The sequence below is a fragment of the Lissotriton helveticus genome, chromosome 7 (assembly GCF_964261635.1).
Source record: "Lissotriton helveticus chromosome 7, aLisHel1.1, whole genome shotgun sequence".
NCBI classification, from domain to species: domain Eukaryota; kingdom Metazoa; phylum Chordata; class Amphibia; order Caudata; family Salamandridae; genus Lissotriton; species Lissotriton helveticus.
Window position 1 is genome coordinate 552534730 of NC_136068.1, and position 19085 is coordinate 552553814.

At 41.7% G+C, this 19085-nt stretch overlaps 1 protein-coding gene across 1 annotated transcript in view; it reads left to right on the plus strand.

The window, feature by feature from the left end:
* Positions 1 to 19085, plus strand: part of LOC144769172 (extracellular calcium-sensing receptor-like) — a 201401-nt gene that overhangs the window by 57353 nt on the left and 124963 nt on the right. The window contains exon 4 of the mRNA XM_078653188.1: positions 10482 to 10605. Within this exon, the coding sequence (XP_078509314.1) occupies positions 10482 to 10605 (124 nt within the window). The remainder of the gene's footprint in view (positions 1 to 10481; positions 10606 to 19085) is intronic.

The following is a 19085-nucleotide window of genomic DNA, read 5'->3' on the forward strand; positions in this document are numbered from 1 at the left end:
GGTGGGTACGGTTTCTCTAAACATTTGAAGTGCATTGTATTCATTCCTGAAGACATAGGGTGGAGACCCAGACATTGAAGAGAAAGAAAGCATGAAGGCAGGCTGTCCAGAGAAATTCTACGAGGAACTGTTAGCAAAGGGCTGCTGAGTGAGTTTTTATGAGCGCTGTCATTTAATGGATGGTAGGTCTGAATTATTCTTATCAAAATAAAACAAATCCAACTTAACCCAATTGAGACACTCAAAACGCACTGTCAATAGAACCTTTTAAAAGTAATTACTCTTCACATATGTTAACTTGGATTTAACACTCTTTTTCAGTCGTTGGCATCTTTCCCAAACACATCACTGACTGAATGCACCAAGTGGAAGAAGGTAACAAACAACAAAAATAACATTATACATCTCCCTTCTTTAAAAAATATATAGCACAGTGCTGGAAGGGAATGGGAGGAGCAACACAGAAGACTGTGATGAGAAGAGAATAGTGGGAGAATAAAAACTAAGGAAAAATACATATGCAAAGTCTCATATTTTACATTTTATCTTTAATGAAATCTCTAGGCGATACAGGCACATTAACATTATTAGGATTTTTTTGTTTACCTTTTCTCATATTCTTCATACTGTTGAATGATGGGAACGAATTGGGCCTATTCAAGACCCTGTAATGAGAATACATAATCACCCTGTCAGCAGTTCATGTCCGATATGTAAGTAAGTGATGAGTGTTTCTACCCAATGGTCATATCCTTTAGATGGCTTCAAAGATAATTCTATATATAAACAAAGGAAAATATATCTTATTCCTCATGTGACTGTTTTTGCTTTTAATTTCCATAATTTAACCTCAAGTCATCCTTTGGATTGTGTCCTTGAATTACATCACATTCTTTATTCAGACTTCATTGCAAAACATATAACATCATTGTGTTAAGTTATAACATACTCCATTGAATGTTTACTGAGGCATGTACTGTGAAGGTGTCTTTCCTAGGGTCATGAGAGCAGTGCTTAATTTGAGCTGGTGGTTTCTGGTGCTCAACACTAGCACTTAATTGTCAGCACCTGTGCATATAACAGTCTGCCACATGGTGTGGCTGTTTTTTTTAATTCAGAGATGAGCACTAGAACTGTTGTTTATTAATTCAACATTCATTAAGAATGACTAATACTTGCTGCAAAAGCCATTCTTTTTACTTTGGGATCCTGGAATTGTCCGAATTGTCATACTTGTAGGAATATAACATTATTAGTTATGCTGTTACTGTAATTAACAGTGGCAATGGGCGGTGCAAGCGGAAGTGGCCTGCTGACTCGAGCCGTGACACTTATTTGTTTACAAATTAAGCACTGCATGAGAGGGTCCTTTAGGACATCTATAGAAAAGTGAAAGAAGTATCTTGATTCCTACACTACCATATGAAGGTGCTGTTTCTGAAACATTTTGAGCAGCTATTGAAAACGTATTAATTCAAGAAAATGCATGGGTGTGTTGACATATGTTAGGCAAAGACCCAGTGGAGGGATAAAGCGTTAGGCCTGTCCATTAAAATGCCCATGGGAAAATTGGCATACAAATGTGGGCAGAATAGACACTAATGTCTGTTAGTTGTTACCAAGGTGCTATTTATTGCACCTCATAAATAATGACATCCACATTTTATTATGTATGTTATATATTGGGTGTGATAAAGAGTAGTTATTATGAGGTATTGGGGGATAACATGTGGATTTTGGTGATTAATGTTCCAAAATCCAAATGATACAGCAAATACCACACACTTTTTCCAATTACATTTCGGGAAGGTTTGAGCTGTCGAAATTTTATGAAGGTTGACGTATTTAATGCACTAGGGTGCCGATTATGATGTCGCGTGGGCATTTTCTTCTCCATACCACTCGGAACCGGGATTAACTGACTTGCAGTCGGCAGTTCCGCCCAACCGATTACAATGCGATCGAACATTGTTCGGTCAGATTGCCATTGACTCCTACGGGAGCCCCTGTTCTGCACTCCCAAGATGGCAGTGTAGGTTAGCCTTCTAGCGTATGGATGTACGCTCGAGCACAAGTACTCCGGACCTGGAAACTGCGGTCACGGTGCCCAGAGCAAGGGTAGGATCTGTGCTAGTTGCCTGCCACCAAGCCGTGAGTATTTGCTGCCTTTGCTATGGAAAACACTGGTCTGACATGCATTAGGCTTGTTTGGTAATCAGAGCACTTCCTTCTTGTTACAGAATCAGAGCAGCGACGTGCTCTGTACTCCCCCGTCAGGCCGCCGCTAAACATGGATACAAAAGAAACGATATACCGTAATTTTAATTGAAGTTGGTTTTACACTTGCCGCCTAATAAGCACTTTTTAGGCACAAAACCACACTTTTTTGAGGACAGGGATCACCATTTATGATGATGTTAGTTCTCATTTAGCCACTACCATGAAAACTTGAGTCACAATGATGTGTCAAAGGATTCAGATATAGACAGATTGGAGTTTGGGTAGCACCGTTGACTATAAGGGGCACTTTACCCCATCACCGCAATAGCTGCTTTCATGAATGGCACCACATGATTATGCCTTAAATAATCACCCACATAGCACTAACACACAACAATAGTTTCTACCATCCACGCTTGCAGTGGTTTTTACCATCCATGCATGCTATGAACCAGTCACAACCTAGCCAGTTGTTAGGTCTTAACACCACATCCATACTCAAAAGTGAAACTTCATGCTTGTCCAGGTTTTAATTTAAATGTTATATTAATTTCCATTGTTGCTGTGTGTTTCTCCCCTTCCCTCCCCCTACAGGTCTACAACAGCCCAGTATAAGTCTACTAGGGTTACCCTCTATTGTGCCTGGCTACCATACCATTCCTAGGGAACCAGACCTTTAGTAGTGCACCATTAATTCACTTAGGTCCTGATGAAGTGCCACACGATTCATTAGGAGCGACCAGGGCACCAAACATGTTGACCCATTACACTGTGATAGCCCTCTAGGAACATTGCAATCATGCAGGTCTACCACACAATTTTTAACTAGGCTGGAACTACCTGAACCATTAAAATATTTTTTAGAGGACAGCTTCAGACTTATTTTATAACTCACTACCTGCGCACTACACTGTCCTTGCCCTCCTACCTGCACGCACCCCACAGCTTCTTCAAAAGATCTCTGCCAAAGAGCCCCATTTACGGGAGCCTGTCGGGCATTGCAGCGCCGGCCCGATGAGGAGCAGAGCCCAATGATGAAGCATGACATCCTTTGAGGTTTGTGAGGGCATCACGAAGAAAGAGCTGCCATTTCCCTTGTCCCTTTGTTAGGAACTGCACACCCCTTTGCAGCACAAATTTCCTACCGCCCGTGTTCCTCCAGGTCTCCCCAATAAATTGGTATCTCAATCGTGTGGGTGGGCCAAGTACCCACGACAGGCAAGGGCCCAAAACATATTGTTGAGACATCAAAATTCCCTATCACAAAACGACCTGGTTTTGCAAGGGGAGTCACTGGATTTTTGGCCGCAGAATCGGTGGCCATCTAGGGAAACCTACAAAACCCACACATTTTTTAAAACTAGAAACCCTGGGGAGTCCAGGGAGGTATGTGTTGCTTTGATCCCCTAAAGTTTTCCTACCCAGACGTTTCTGCAAACTTCAAATTTAGCTGAAATAATCACTTTTTCCACAAAATGCTTATGGCAAAATTTGAGGTTTTCAAGGGATTCTGGGTAAGAGAACCTGATGAGAGTCACACAAGTCACCCCATCATGGATTCCGCTTGGTGTCTGGTTTTCAAAAATGTATACGTTTGCTAAGTTTTCGTAGGTGCCGGCAGAGCTAGGGTTCAAAATCTACAGCAAGCCACTTGCAAAAAAGGGTCAGGTTTCACGGTAAAAATATGGTGTGTCCGCATTGCGTTTTTGCCCGTTTCCTATTGCGGGGCACTAGGCCTACCCACACAAGCGAGGTACCATTTTTATCGGGAGTCTTTGGGAAATGAGGGGTGGGTGGAATTCCAGAACTTTCCATCACAGTAATGTGTGGAAAAGTTTGAGGTTTGCAAGGGATTCAGGGTAACAGAACCAGGCCGGAGCCACACAAGTCACCCCATCCTGGATTCCCCTTGGTGCCTGGTTTTAAAATATGTATAGCTTTGCTAGGTTTCCCTAGGTGCTGGTAGAGCTAGTGTTTATAATCCACAGATTGGCACTTTGCAAAAAAAGGGTCGGTTCTCACTGTAAAAATGTGGTATGTCCATGTTGCGCTTTGGCCTGTTTTCTCTCATAGGGACTAGGTCTACCCACACAAGTGAGGTGCCATTTTTATCGGAAGACTTTGGAGAATGCGAGGTGGGTGGAATTTTGTGGATCCAAGCAGATTCCAGAACTTTCCATGACAGAAATGTGAGGAAAATGTATTCTTTTACACAGTTTGAGGTTAGCAAGGGATTCTAGGTAACAGAACCTTGTGAGAGCTACACAAGTCACCCCCTCCTGGATTACCCTTTGTGTCTGGCTTTCAAAAGGGTATAGGTTTGCTAGGTTGCCCTTGGTGCCGGCAGAGCTAGGGTTCAAAATCCACAGCTAGGAACTTTGCAAAAAAAGGGTCAGTTTTCACTGTAAAAATGTGGTGTAATCACTTGCATTTCGGCCTGTTTCCTGTTGCGGGCTCTAGAAAAATGTGATATGTCCTTGTTGCATTTCAAGCTGTGTCCTGTCGCAAGCACTAGCCCAACCCACACAAGTGAGGTACCATTTTTTTGGGGGAGACTTAGGGGAACACAGAATTGTAGAGCACTTGTTGACTTTCTATGCATTTCTGACTTCCAAATGTAAGACAATGTGTAAAATAGAAGTCACTGTGAAAAATGTCTTATAATTCACATGTTAGTATAGGTACCCACAATTTCAGAGATGTGATAATAACTACTGCTTCTAAATTCTATATTTTGTCCCCATTTCGGGAATATATAGGTGTGCTTAATACATATTTTTCACTCTTTATATTTTAACAAATTACTTGCTATAAAGAGTATATACCCGGTACACAATAAAAAACCATTGCAAGAAGCACCTCAGTTATTGGCTCTGGGTTCCTCAGGTTCTTAGTGAACCTACAAGTCCTGTATATCCCCACAAACAGAAGGATCCAGCGGATGTATCGTTATATTGCTTTAAAAAATCTGTCATGCGTAGAATGTGTTACAGGTGAAAACGTTGGCATAAATGAATGTTTTTTCAACTCATGTTCAATATTTATTATTTTAAACTATTAGTTTCTATTTAAAAACCTTTAAGGATCTACACAAATGACCCATTGCTCAATACCGAATTTTGTCTACTTGTCAGAAATGTATAGCTTTCCAGGATCCATTACTGATTTCACATCAATTTCTACCTCTAACTGGAAGGAGGTTAAAAGCACAAAAAGTATCATAAATAGGCTATGTACTGGTTAAAATCCGAAACTGTGGAGAAAATTTTGTTTTCTGGCAAAGGTCTGCATGTCCTTGACAGCTGGGAAGATAGTGATTTCAGCACCACAAACACTTTGTAGATGCCATTTGCAGGAAAAAAGACAGACACTTTCTTCTGCAGCACTTTTTCCCCATTTCTATAAAACAAATTAGCTGTTTTTTGCTTATTTCTGGTTCCCCTCCAAGAGATTCCACAAACCCTGGGTACCTTTAAAATCGCCACGATGTGGTAAGAAAAGGAACCAAACCTGGCGTGGATACCTTATGTGGACAGAAAGTTACAGGGGCCTTAGCATGAACTACCTCAAATAGCCAAAAAAAGGCTTAGCACAGAGGGGGGGAAGGCATAGCAGTAAAAGGGTTAAAGTGAAATGTCCACGCAGAATCTCAGTCACTTAGCATTTAAAAATGTCCATCTCAGTTCAAATGAATATTAAAAATCCTTAAACCCAACTAGCCCAGCCATAGTCAGGGTAAAATGTGCATTGTGCACAAGTGACTGAAGAAGTATGGAAAGAGCTTGTCTTATCACAGTCTTCCCCAAGCCATTTCATCACAGTAGATCTTTGCAAATATATGCATTTAGGGTAATCAAATTTCCCAATGATCAGATTTTAAAAATGGCATTGTTCTAAAGTGATTGAGCAAGTAGAAAAAGACCTCAGAAAGACTTCTTCTCCACTAAGGTCTTCAGTCTCACAGCTGCAGAAATACGTTTGTACATCATCAGACAGATGTATTCAGTCTGTAAGAGCTGTAGATAAAACAGGCAGGTCTGCACCTCCTAATGTCAATTGATCTTAACAACAGATTAGAAATGATTCCCTAGGAACGTTGTGTAACTTACAATAAAAGAAAAAGTGCAATATAGACTCCACTGAAAACTAATCACACGGGTGCAATTCAAGGGCAAAAGCCAAAGAGGTCTTACTGGGATATGAGACTAAACCGTGAGCTATGTTAAACCTAAACCTCACCAGATAAAATCTTTGGGAGTTTTTGATTGGAAACAGAAAGTATGGCTCCATAGAGTCTGTAGTTACTAATGGAAGATAATTAGACACCCTCTTCTTTCCCAAACAAGGCTTTCTCTACATCTTTTACGTAAAGCTACGGAGTTTTGTTTTAACTGGTGTTTGAAGACAGTTGAGATGTTCGGCAGTCTGTCTAAAGAATCAACTCTCCTCAGTTAGAAAAGTTGGTCTTTAATGTATCTCAGCAATGGAATGCTGTATGCAAAGTCAAGGAACAAACAATAATTTATTTTGTCTTGAATCAGTGAGGGTTCATGTTTAGTCCAGATTGAATGCCTCAGCAGGAGTGAGGCCTGTTTGATACGGTCTTTTAGGCTCCATAAGCCTAACTCATTGTGGAAGAGAAATTTGGGTAGGCTGTTAGGTACAGCCATACGCCTTCACAGGTACACATTTTCTTTAACCTGTAAGTTTGAGGAGTCACAATATCCCCAGACCCCAGCTCCATATGTCATGGTAGAGCATCAGCCTGCCTTATAGATGTTAATCATTGCATCAATAGGTTTGGAGCCCTGCTTGCCCTCAAATCTAAAAAAGGGGCCCAATAGTTTCATCAAACCAACATTTTCGAGCCTTTATTAGATGCACCCATATGCCTATATGGTCAAATGGAATGCCTACACAGGTGAAAGTTGGGAAATCAGAAAGTTTGTTATCATTAATGTAATCTGGTTTTAAGTTAGAGCTTGTATTGCCAACTACCACCATATGTTATTTGGCGAAGTTTGTCCTTATACCCACTTCATCCATGAATAATGCTAATTTGTTCAACAGTTTTTGAAGGCTCATACCACTTCTTGCCATTAGGACACCTAGAGCCTACCCTGGGCAAATCTGCCTCTCTGATTTTGAGCCTTGTGTCAAGGTCGATATTATATGAGCAGAACAAGAATGAGGTCAACACACAGCCTTGCATGAGGCTGCACCTCATTTTAGTGGGGGCGGTGCATTCCCCATTAGCGCCATATCTTATGCGACTTGTCATATCTTCATGTAGCTGTGCCAGAAAGTTGGCCAGTGCCCTGTCCATACCCAGTTCTCGCATTTTCTGTCATAGTTTTTCTCCATTTACCCAGTCGAAGGCTGAGGTGAGATCCATAATGGATAAATGGAGACAGGGTTTTTTGGCAACCGTATATGTGCCATTAACAAGTTAAAAATTGAAGCATTGCTGGACTGTACCCAGATCGTGTCTAAATCCGCACTGGACCTTAGAAAAGCAGGGCTTCTCAGTAACCCAAGTTCTCATTCCATCCAACAAGATCCTACCCATAACTTAGCTTGTCAAATCGATAAATGAGATAGGACGCTAGCATCTTGGATTTGCTCTATTGCCCAATATAAATATGGCAACTATGGTAGAATTTGACCATGATTTTCGAAGTTCGACCACAGTAGCACATCCCAAAAACATTACTTAATATAGGTGCCCATAGTTCGATATTATCAATTAATAGATAAACAAGCACTTCATCTGGGCTAGGGGGTTATTACTGGTCCTTTGTTCTATGGCGTATTTAACTTCTTTCAAGTTGGGAGGAGCTAACTTGAACCCACCCCCAGGAAATGTACACAGTATAGTATCAGGGGTTCTCTCAGACTCAAAGTCGCTACCATAAACACGGGAGAAATGCTCAACCCATCTAGACGGTAAAATAGTGACATCAATATGGGTGTTATAAGTGTCTTAAAATAGGGGGCATTAATCTTCTTCCAGAAAAGATGGTAATTGTTCATTACACTGGCGTTGTACAGTTTCTCCCAGACTTCTAGCCTAATATTGGCCTCACTATGTGTGATTACATTACGCTCAGGGGTCAAGATGTCAGCAACAGAGTTACAGATTACAGGAAAGGCCTGTAACACATAGACAGGATCTTATTCATTGTCCAGGCATGCCATAACTTGCTCCCTGCTTTTCTCTATTAAATCTTTCATCAAAAGATTGCCAGGTCAGGTATTTCTTGACCCGAAACAAGCATCCTGGGACTGGTTTCAGAGTATCACTCCTCATCAGCCAGGCTAGCTTGAATCTAGTGGCACAGCTAACAAGTGACCAATGTCTTGGCATAACCCTTGGCCACTTAGGGTGAACATAGTAAACACTCCAAGATGATGGATGGAGGGGGGGCTGAAACTTTTCAACCACTCATCCCTAGCCAAGAGAGACCCAACTCTTGGTACTTACTATGCCACGAGATTCAAGCTAGCCTAGCTGTTGAGGGGTGATACTTGAATCCGGTCCCAGGATGCAGTTTGGGCTTGACTGTTCCCATGAGGAGCATGGTAAAGACTGATTTGCATATGGCTGGGTTTAAACTGGGGAGGCATGGTGAGGTTTTGAAAAATGGATTTCACCAAGATCTCTTGGCTGGGGGTGAATGCTTGATTTGTTCCTTACTCTGTCCATCATTTAGATGTCTTTCACTTTATCACCCTCAGTGCGCGGGTATGCCCAGACATGGGTCCCAGGCTGGTTTTAAACTGGAGTGGCATGGTGAGCAAAATAATATATCCGGTTTCCCTTGGGAAGTGAGGAGATGTTAGACTGCTACCAAACAAACATCAAACAAAACGGCAGGCACTGAAGAAACAATGTCTGATAAAAATGGTTATTCTAAGTAGACTTGCAACCGTCGCTGTGAATATAAACTAGAGGGCATATTTATGAGCCCCTTGTTCCGCCGTAGCATCACTTTTTGTGACGCTCCGTTGGGACAAGCCTTGAAATCATATCTCCAAGGCCACACAAAGTCACTTTACCTGGCTTTGAATGGCCTCATCGATATGGAGTAAGGCAAGACAGTGCGAATTGCTGCGCTGCCTCACTCTGCACTAGGAAAGCGTTCCATTGGCGTTACGGTGAATGTTCCCACGCAACACCCATAGATTTTGAGGCTTCAGCATATTTAAAAAACCATGTAAACCTAGGGATGCTCCAAAACCTTATGCCTCTCAAGGTGAGGCGTAATGAGGAGAAAAAACGTTATTTCTTCTAATTTATTCCTATTTCTGTGTGTGCTGCATTCTCAATGGATTGATTCTGTTCAGGAAGGTGCCCTTCCCTGCCCTTGAACAATCCTGCCGACAGCAAAGGCACCCTTGCACCATGGTGCAAGGGCGCCTGCATTGGCGCTAGGCTGATGAAACAGTTCCAGTGCAGGGGAAAAGACAGAAATGCACTGTATTTAATAAACACGGTGCCTTCCTTCCCTTTCACTTTCACGTGGGGGAGAGCAGCGATGTTGGTAAGTATGCTGGGAAGGGTGGAGTCAACAATACATATTTTGCCAGGCCCTACACTATATTTACATCTCAGTCTATTAAATTAGGGAATAACTAATGGAAACATTGTTTCACCAGTAATTATACAAGTACCCTCCATTTCAAAGACTTACCAAGAGAGGTACAAAATTACCATGCTATGTCTGGGTATTATTCAATTAATCAAAATGCTAAGGGGTAGCAAAAGTGATAGTGACCTCTCTTTAACCTTTGATACATCAAAGGAAGTATTATCAAATGATTTTTGACCCTGAATCTTCCCAGGATGTGATGCCACATGGCCTTAACCCTGATGACATTATAATAATCAACATTGCTCAAGTTCAATAATATCTATATGATTAATGTCACAGCACAACGCAGGCAAACGTGCGTTCTAGAAGCCAGCGATATCAGGTTTTTTACACATTGTATTAGCAGCGATATCAGGTTTTTTACACATTGTATTAGGGAAAAGTTGCTCATTTAGCTTTTTATTTACATGAAAAAGTATGTCTTTGTTTGAAGAGGATATAATGCTCAAAATTGATGTAAAAAAATGCTGCCTCCATTGGTGTTTCTTGCTCTATCTATTGTGGACAATGTGTTTCTTTTGGCATGACAGATGCACATCAATTTAACAGATTTTGTTGTACGTTTATATTCTTACCTTCACATTTTCCTATTTCATTGATCTTCAGGTACCCCTCTCCATTTGCAGTGAGCCATGTCATCAAGGTTATAGAAAAGCAGCTATAGAAGGGAAGCCAAGCTGTTGCTTTGAATGCATTCTATGCTCAGAAGGGAGCATTACCAACCAAACAGGTGGGCTACAGTATAATCTTTATAAGGAAATATAAACATGTGGAATAACTACATGTCAGAAGGTCTCATTCATTAATAACAGTGGGGTGACCCTATGTCCCTCAGTACATGGGTATGCAACGGTATATATCAACAACGGGGTCTGTTGGGGAAAAGGCTATAATTAATTTCTTTAATCAAATTGGATTAAACAAACTAATCTATTAATTTTTCTATATCAATTAATGATTGCAAACAAATATAGGTCTGGTTTCTTTCGTATATTGTCTTTCATATATCGATGTTCCATGAAACAAATACAAAAGAGCTGCTTCAAAAAGTGACATGAGAGAAGTGCTTGTGCAGTGTAATCAAGTGACTTAAAAAATAAAAACATTGTTTGCTTAAAGCTTGTTATGACAAAAATCTGTTTCATCAGTACATTGCCTGGCACTATATATGGAGATTGCCAACATTTCGACCATTCTTATGTGTGTTTCCTAAAAACATCTGTAGTGGTCTTCATCAGGACTAACATTGTGAAGCCTGCATAGTAGAAAACAATAAAGTGTGAGACCGTGTGAGTGGATGTAACAAATGTGATACGAGTTAAACATCTTGAATTAATCTCAACTCACCTAGAGTGAACAAGAAATGTATTAAATAGGGCCTGGTATTATCCTGAATCTGGAAGAGCAATCAAGGTGTTAAAGTTTGTTAGAAAGTAATACTCCTATATCAAAATATACCATTATCGATTGTTGTCTTATGAGTTAAAAAGACATAAATTATCAGAGGAGTGTTTTATCATCTAACCTCCCAACTGGGATGGGGACATATGATGGTGGTGAAATATGTGGGCCCAATATGTCCCCACATTGACAGTGTGTGCACACGTCCTGGCTGTCTTTCAAAAATGGAACTTCTTCCTAAAAGTGTTTACATATATATATATATATATATATATTCACTGAAAAAACCATAGGTTTGACACCAGTTATAGTTAGCTGGAAATTTTACTGATATAAAACCAATGAAATTCCACGTTATAGTTAGTTGGACTCACTATAACTTGCGCGTGTAATGCACTGCTGATGACGTCACATATTACATCACTCATGACATCACTGATGACACCATCCAGTGAATGTGTATCTTTCTGAAAAATAAATATGTGTTATATATGTATATATTATTGAATATCTTAGTGAATACATATATTAGTGAGTAATGCTTAAATATTTAAATACATGTATTAGTGTTTCACTTTCTGTATAAGTGGCTGCATGGGTTGATGAGTAGGTACATGTGTATGTATATAGGTGATTAGATGTTTTTCTTAGTATCAGTATGAGTGTTTGCATGCTTTGGTGGGAGTATTACTTAGTACATTGATGCAAGAATGACTGAGTCTCTGTTTGTATGTGTTTTGAAGACAGCATATATGCAGGACTGTATGGGTGGATTTGTGTGCATATGTCTGTGTTAGTGAGTGAATGACTGTCTTATTAGTGTCTTTATCAGTAACTACATATGTTTTAATGTAGTATATGTGAATATTGATGTATATAAGTGAATATATGTGAGAGTGAGGGATTGTAAAAGTTCCTGTTTAAATTAGTATGTGTTTCTAGAAGTGATTTTTTTAAGAGAGTAAGTATGTGTAAGTTTCCTTAGAAGTAAAGTGGTAGTGTGTGTATATTTGTTTATGCAAATAAATGTATGTTCAATAGTTTATTTGCATGTGTGAGTATGTGTGTGAATAACTTTTGAATGACTGTCGGTGTGTAACAGGATGTGTAGGTGTATCACTACATATGATTAGTGAATATATGTATGAGTGACTATATAGAACTGTTGGTGAATTAGTGCATGTGTATATACATGGTGGAATTATTAAATTGGTTGTTGTAACTGGTATGGGTATCTCCATTTTTTTGAACATTTTAGTTTCTATTTTTGAATATGCGTTTCAAGGGTTAGATTACAGTGAAAGGAGGTCTGTCACTGAGTCACAAGGATGGTGTCATCAGTGATGTCATGAGTGATGTAATATGTGACGTCATCAGCAGTGCATTACACGCGCAAGTTATAGTGAGTCCAACTAACTATAACGTGGAATTTCATTGGTTTTATATCAGTAAAATTTCCAGCTAACTATAACTGGTGTCAAACCTATGGTTTTTTCAGTGAATTTCATAGGTTTTGTAAATGCTACTTCCTAACTATAACGTGTGTAAAACCTATGGTTTTTTCAGTGAATTTCATAGGTTTTTAAAATGCTAATTCAGAAATATCTCGTGTATACAACCTATACTTTTGTCAATAAAGTTCTGGCAATATTTTTTTCAGAAACAAGCCGTTTTCTTCACTGTTCAAGTTGCATAGAGACTCCTTGTAAAGCGATACAGAATTAGAAAGTCTGTACCTTGCCTTTTTTTCAACGCATTAAAATTTGCCTGTAAATAAAAATAGCCTTTCTAAACTTTCGTGCACGACCCGGTGTGCGCACTCTCGGCAACAGTTCTCAATAAAATGGATAGCGCATTTCCAGGCTTTCGTGCGCGACCGACTGCGCGCACCCGCCTATATATTTCGTGAAAACTTTGCAATCTGAACTTATTGAATTTCTTCATAGACCCATCAAAGAACTTATAATACGTCAAAGAGACTAAACCTAGGCTTCTTTTTTAATATTATGAACATTTTCATTAAATGGAGCCAAATGTCTTTTTAAACTTTCGTGTGTGACCGAATGTACACACCTTGGTATTTTAAAAAAATATATAAAAGGTTTTATACTTTAACAATTGTATGCTTGAATCGAGCTCAGAAGATATATTAAATCCGGATATGTTTGGATTTACTCCTTTTCACGTTTTGAAACTTCGCTGAATTAGACCGCTACTTCCAAATGGCGTACGTGACCAGATACTATCACCGCGTACACGTCCTGAGACGCGCATGTGAAGTCATGTGACTTAAAAACAACACTTCCAATTGGTTCTTAGTAGTTTCTATTCTGCAATTTACACGGAGGACTCCACCCACTCCTCTCACTATCTTTTCTACTTTCAAAAGAGAACAACGTTCAACACCCTTCGGAAGACTTTGCTGAAATGGCTGCCGCCCCGCATTCATCTTCCGAATCTGAAGGAAATGAGCGACTACCTTTAAAAAGAAAAAAGGAATCTTTTATTTGGCAATTTTTCACTTATCCTGAAGAACAAAAGAAAGTGAATGCGTCAAAAGTTACCTGCACGATATGCAATTCGGTTCTCTCAAGAGGAAATCCAAGAAAAAAATATTCCTTTTCCATACATACCATGGTGCGGCATGTCAAACAAGTGCACCCTGTGGAATTTGCACAGGCATCGACAAGAGCCCTGGCCACACTATTACCATCAGAGGTGGCCAGCACATCTTCTGGTGGACGACCTGTATCTCCATCGAGTGCTGTGATGGACTTGAGACCATATCTTGCAAAGGTGCACATGAAATGCAACGAGTGTGGAGAAATTCTTCTGTACGGAGAGCAGAGCCTCATTCTTACTAAACTAAAAATTGAGAGTCATAAATGCCCCGAGAAAAGATAAATTTCTTCATTTCATTTTGATCCTGTGTCACACATGAAAATGTTGTTGCAAGTTAAAAAAATCAAAAACTGCATGACACTGTTCCTGTCAAGGTAGCATAGCTGTCGGCCTAGAGGTGGAGGACCGTTGTGCAAATACCCCGGGGAGGACTCTGGATATGCTTGGTCCCTGAGATTCTTAGATGTCACTGCCTTCCACAAATGGCATAAGTCCTGGATGTTCGGTGCCATACTTGAGGATTTGACCTAAAGACACGTCCTGCGGTGCCCTGGTCCAAAATCAAACAACATAACACTTGTTTTAAAAAAAAAAAAAGTTATTTTCAGAACTAACTCATTGTATTAAAAACAGCTTCAGGAGCATATTATAAAGGGGGTTTATCTCCCCTTTTTTGGCTTTCGTTCGTGCGCGACCGTGTGCGCGCACCCGCCTATATATTTCGGGAAAACTTCGCGATTGCAACTTATTAAATTTCTTCATAGACCCATCAAAGAACTTATACTACGTCAAAGACAGTAAACCTAGGCTTCTTTTTTATTAAAATGAAAATTTTCATTAAATAGAGCCGAATGTCTTTTTAAACTTTTGTGTGTGACCGAATGTACACACCTTAATATTTAAAAAAAAATATATAAAAGGTTTTATACTTTAACAATTGTATGCTTGATTCCAGCTCAGAAGATATATTAAATCCGGATATATTTGGATTTACTCCTTTTCACGTTTTGAAACTTCGCTGAATTAGACCGCTACTTCCAAATGGCGTACGTGACCAGATACTATCACCGCGTACACGTCCTGAGACGCGCATGTGAAGTCATGTGACTTCACAACAACACTTCCAATTGGTTCTTAGTAGTTTCTATTCTGCAATTTACACGAAGCACTCCACCCACTTCTCTCACATCTGTACCCTGTTATCTGCAATTGTGAACATCAAAAGGAGCTGCGCTACGCCCCTGTAAGAGGCCTCACTCCCACTGCTGCAACGGCTTGGCAGTCCTCCAGATGCACAGGAACAGCCCCTCCGATCCATTGAAGTTCTCTGTCGTGAGAGGCCTCACTCCCACTGCTGCAACGGCTTGGCAGTCCTCCAGATGCACAGGAACAGCCCCTCCGATCCATTGAAGTTCTGTGTCGGTCTCAATACCACTTACGAAATGAAAATAAGCACTGAAGAATATTTATGCTGTAGCAGGAGGAGTACTACATGCTTGCAGAATGCATTCTATTACCTATAAAAAAGTGAAACACCCACGCTACAATCATATAGAATACTTCCTCTAAAGAAGCCTGTGAATAACTTTCGAACATCAGGTTAACCTTTTTTTACTCTGTCATCATTGTTAAAGATAAGTATTTACAATACTATATTAAACAATGCCATGATTTTTCCTTTTTAATTTTAAAAATCTTGCAATCTTTCACAAACCCAATACTCATGGCTTCTTTTTCGTGACAAAAATCTTGCAATATTACATACCTACATAGAATAACAGAAAAAACATAAAACTACAAAGGCCAAACAGTCTACTAAACGCGGATTTGTAACCTATGGGGCAGATTCATGTTAACTACTTCATACCCAGATATGCACCAGTTAATGTGCACCACAGTATGGTAGTGCTCCGTTACCCATGGTGTGCCACATTTGAAATGTGGCGCACCATGGAACAAAAACACCATACATGCGTAACACATCTGTGCTCAAAAACTAATACATTGCTAGAGTTGCATCGCAACTGTGATGCAGCTCCAGCAAGGCTCACCAATGCACTATATTCACAATGCTACGTCAATACCTACGCCTGCTTCAAGCACATGCACAGTTTTGAAACAGCATGGGCCTGAAAGTCACTGAGTGAAATATCATACATTACAGTCAGCCACTTTCAAGACGCATTCCTTCAGAGGAACACTTACCGGTTATTAGAGGTAGATCGTCCGACTCCACCGGAGGAGACCCCTAATAAAAAAGACATATATAAAATGCGGACTAGCCACTGTATCGTGCTAGCAAACTTTAACTTAACAATCGTTCGAAAAAACAAAAGGAATCGAGCAAAATTAGTAGGCCACTGATAGGATCTCTTTTTCACCTCGCTAAAATAGAAACATTAGGAACAACCCCTCATGAGAAATATGAAACTAGTGAGAGAAACCGAGCTCGACGCCATGATGGCTGCAAGATAGCTCGGCTCCGCCGCCCACCCCGCCCAAAATAACGACAAACCCTATACAAATAATATAAATAAATACAACACACCAGCAAAGTAACAGGGTAAAATGTTTTATTAAATAACTATTTACATGGCAGCCTGCTGCAACATGAAAACAACACTTCCAATTGGTTCTTACTAGTTTCTATTCTGGAATTTACACGCAGCACTCCACCCACTTCTCTCACTATCTTTTCTACTCTCAAGAGAGAACAACGTCCTACATTTTTCGGAAGACTTTGGTGAAATGGCTACCGTATCTCATTCATCTTCCGAATCTGAACAAAATGATCGACTACCTTTAAGAAGAAAAAAAGAATCTTTCATCTGGCAATTTTTCACTTATCCTGAAGATCAAAAGAAAGTAAATGCACCAAAAGTAACCTGCACGATATGTGACTCGTTTCTCTCAAGAGGAAATCCAACAAAAAAATATTCCTTTTCCATACATACCATGGTGCGGCATGTCAAACAAGAGCACCCTGTGCAATTTGCAGAGGAATTGACAAAAGCCCTGGCCACGCTATTACCATTAGAGGTGGCCAGCACATTTTTTGATCGACGACCTGTATCTCCATCGAGTGCAGAGATGGACTTGAGATATTTAACTATATATGGTCTTTAACCTATAGTTTTTTCAGTGAATTTGCTCCGCCGCCCACCCCGCCCAAAATAACGAGAAACCCTATGCAAATATTATAAAAATATACAACACACCAACAAAGTAACAGGGTAAAACGTTTAATTAAATAACTATTTACATGGCAGCCTGCTGCAACATCGATCCAAATGCATGGTTTTTTCAGTGAAATTCCTCCGCCGCCCACCCCTGCCAAAATAACGAGAAACCCTATGCAAATATTATAAATATATACAACACACCAACAAAGTAACAGGGTAAAACGTTTAATTAATTAACTATTTACATGGCAGCCTGCTGCAACATCGATCCAAATGCATGACACTGTTCCTGTCAAGGTAGCATAGCTGGCGGCCTAGGGGTGGAGGACCGTTGTGCAAATACCCCGGGAAAGACTCTGCATATGCTTGGTCCCTGAGATTCTTCGATGTCACTGCCTTCCATAAATGTCATAAGTCCTGGATGTTGGGTGCCATAGTTCAGGGTTTCACCTAAAGACACGTCCTGCAGTGCCCTGGTCCAACCATCACATATACCTGCGCCAGGAGACGGCGTGGGGTGCACTGGAAGGGAGAGGCGGCGCGAACGAGCCTCCCCCACCTCCCCAGGTGGAGGTTTCTCAGCTACACCCCTAAAGACACGTCCTGCGGTGCCCTGGTCCAACCATCACATATACCTGCGCCAGGAGACGGCGTGGGGTGCACTGGAAGGGAGAGGTGGCGCAAATGAGCCTCCCCCACCTCCCCAGGTGGAGGTTTCTCAGCTACACCCCTAAAGACACGTCCTGCGGTGCCCTGGTCCAACCATCCCATATACCTGCACCAGGAGACGGCGTGGGGTGCACTGGAAGGGAGAGGCGGCGCGAACAAGCCTCCCCCACCTCCCCAGGTGGAGGTTTCTCAGCTGCACCCCAGCACTTCACTCGACATAGGCGGCCGGCTCCCAGGGTCCGGCGGAACTTTTAGCCTTTTGGTGACTCTTCCATCCTGGACCTTGTCCCACAATCCGTTTGACCTGAAGACACGTCCTGCGGTGCCCTGGTCCAACCATCACATATACCTGCGCCAGGAGACGGCGTGGGGTGCACTGGAAGGGAGAGGCGGCGCGAACGAGCCTCCCCCACCTCCCCAAGTGGAAGTTTCTCAGCTGCACCCCAGCGCTTCACTCGACAAGATGAGTTGCGCCCGCTCCTGCGGCACAGTGCCTCGCTCGGCCAGCTGAATTACGCCTGCTCTTGCTATTACAGCGTCTCACCCGCCATCCGGCTGAATTGCACCCACTCTTCCGGTACAGCGACAGGCGGCTGCCACGGAGCTCAGGAAATGGCGGTCGGCTCCACAGACTTGGGCCTGGCCTGCAAGGATGGCTCTGGACAACCCTGGAACTCGGACGCTTGACTGCTACGGCATGGGCCCCATTCCCAAAAGCGTCCCCTCAGCCTTGAAGATACTACAAGTGTCACCGGGGCCCCCGACTCCCGCAGACTTCCGGTGGGCAGCTTCTGCCATGATTGCTCCTAGAATGGCCACGACCTAGCCACGGGGTGCTCTCATGCTGACGCCAGCTTCAGTCTGAAACATCCAGAAACACTGTAGTATCGCGTTGTCGCGTAATGCGTCATATGACGCGCCGCGTTAGCGCATCCGGTGCGCAAAGCACAGCTTCCCGGAAGCGATCCGGGGCGCGGCGCGAAGCGCGTAACGTAAGCATAACAGGTCATGTGACTTGTTAATAAAACTTTTCATTGGTTCATTTCACTTTTGGTTTCCTAATGATGTAAGGCTAGGTCATGTGACCTAAAAGTAACACTTTTCATTGGTTTAGAACTAAACCACACCTCCTCAGGTGGTGGTTGAGCAAGAGGTGCCCCCCTCCCCACCTTCATGTTGCCTGATTCGGCCAGCTCAATCGATCGAGCATGAGACTCTGTTGTGATCTGAAGAACAGCTGCCTGCGGTGCCTCACAGAACCGCTTAATGAAGGCCCCCGAGGGGCGGTGTGGTGGCGCGGACTGGGAGGGGCCGCTTATCTCCTACCCCGTCCCCA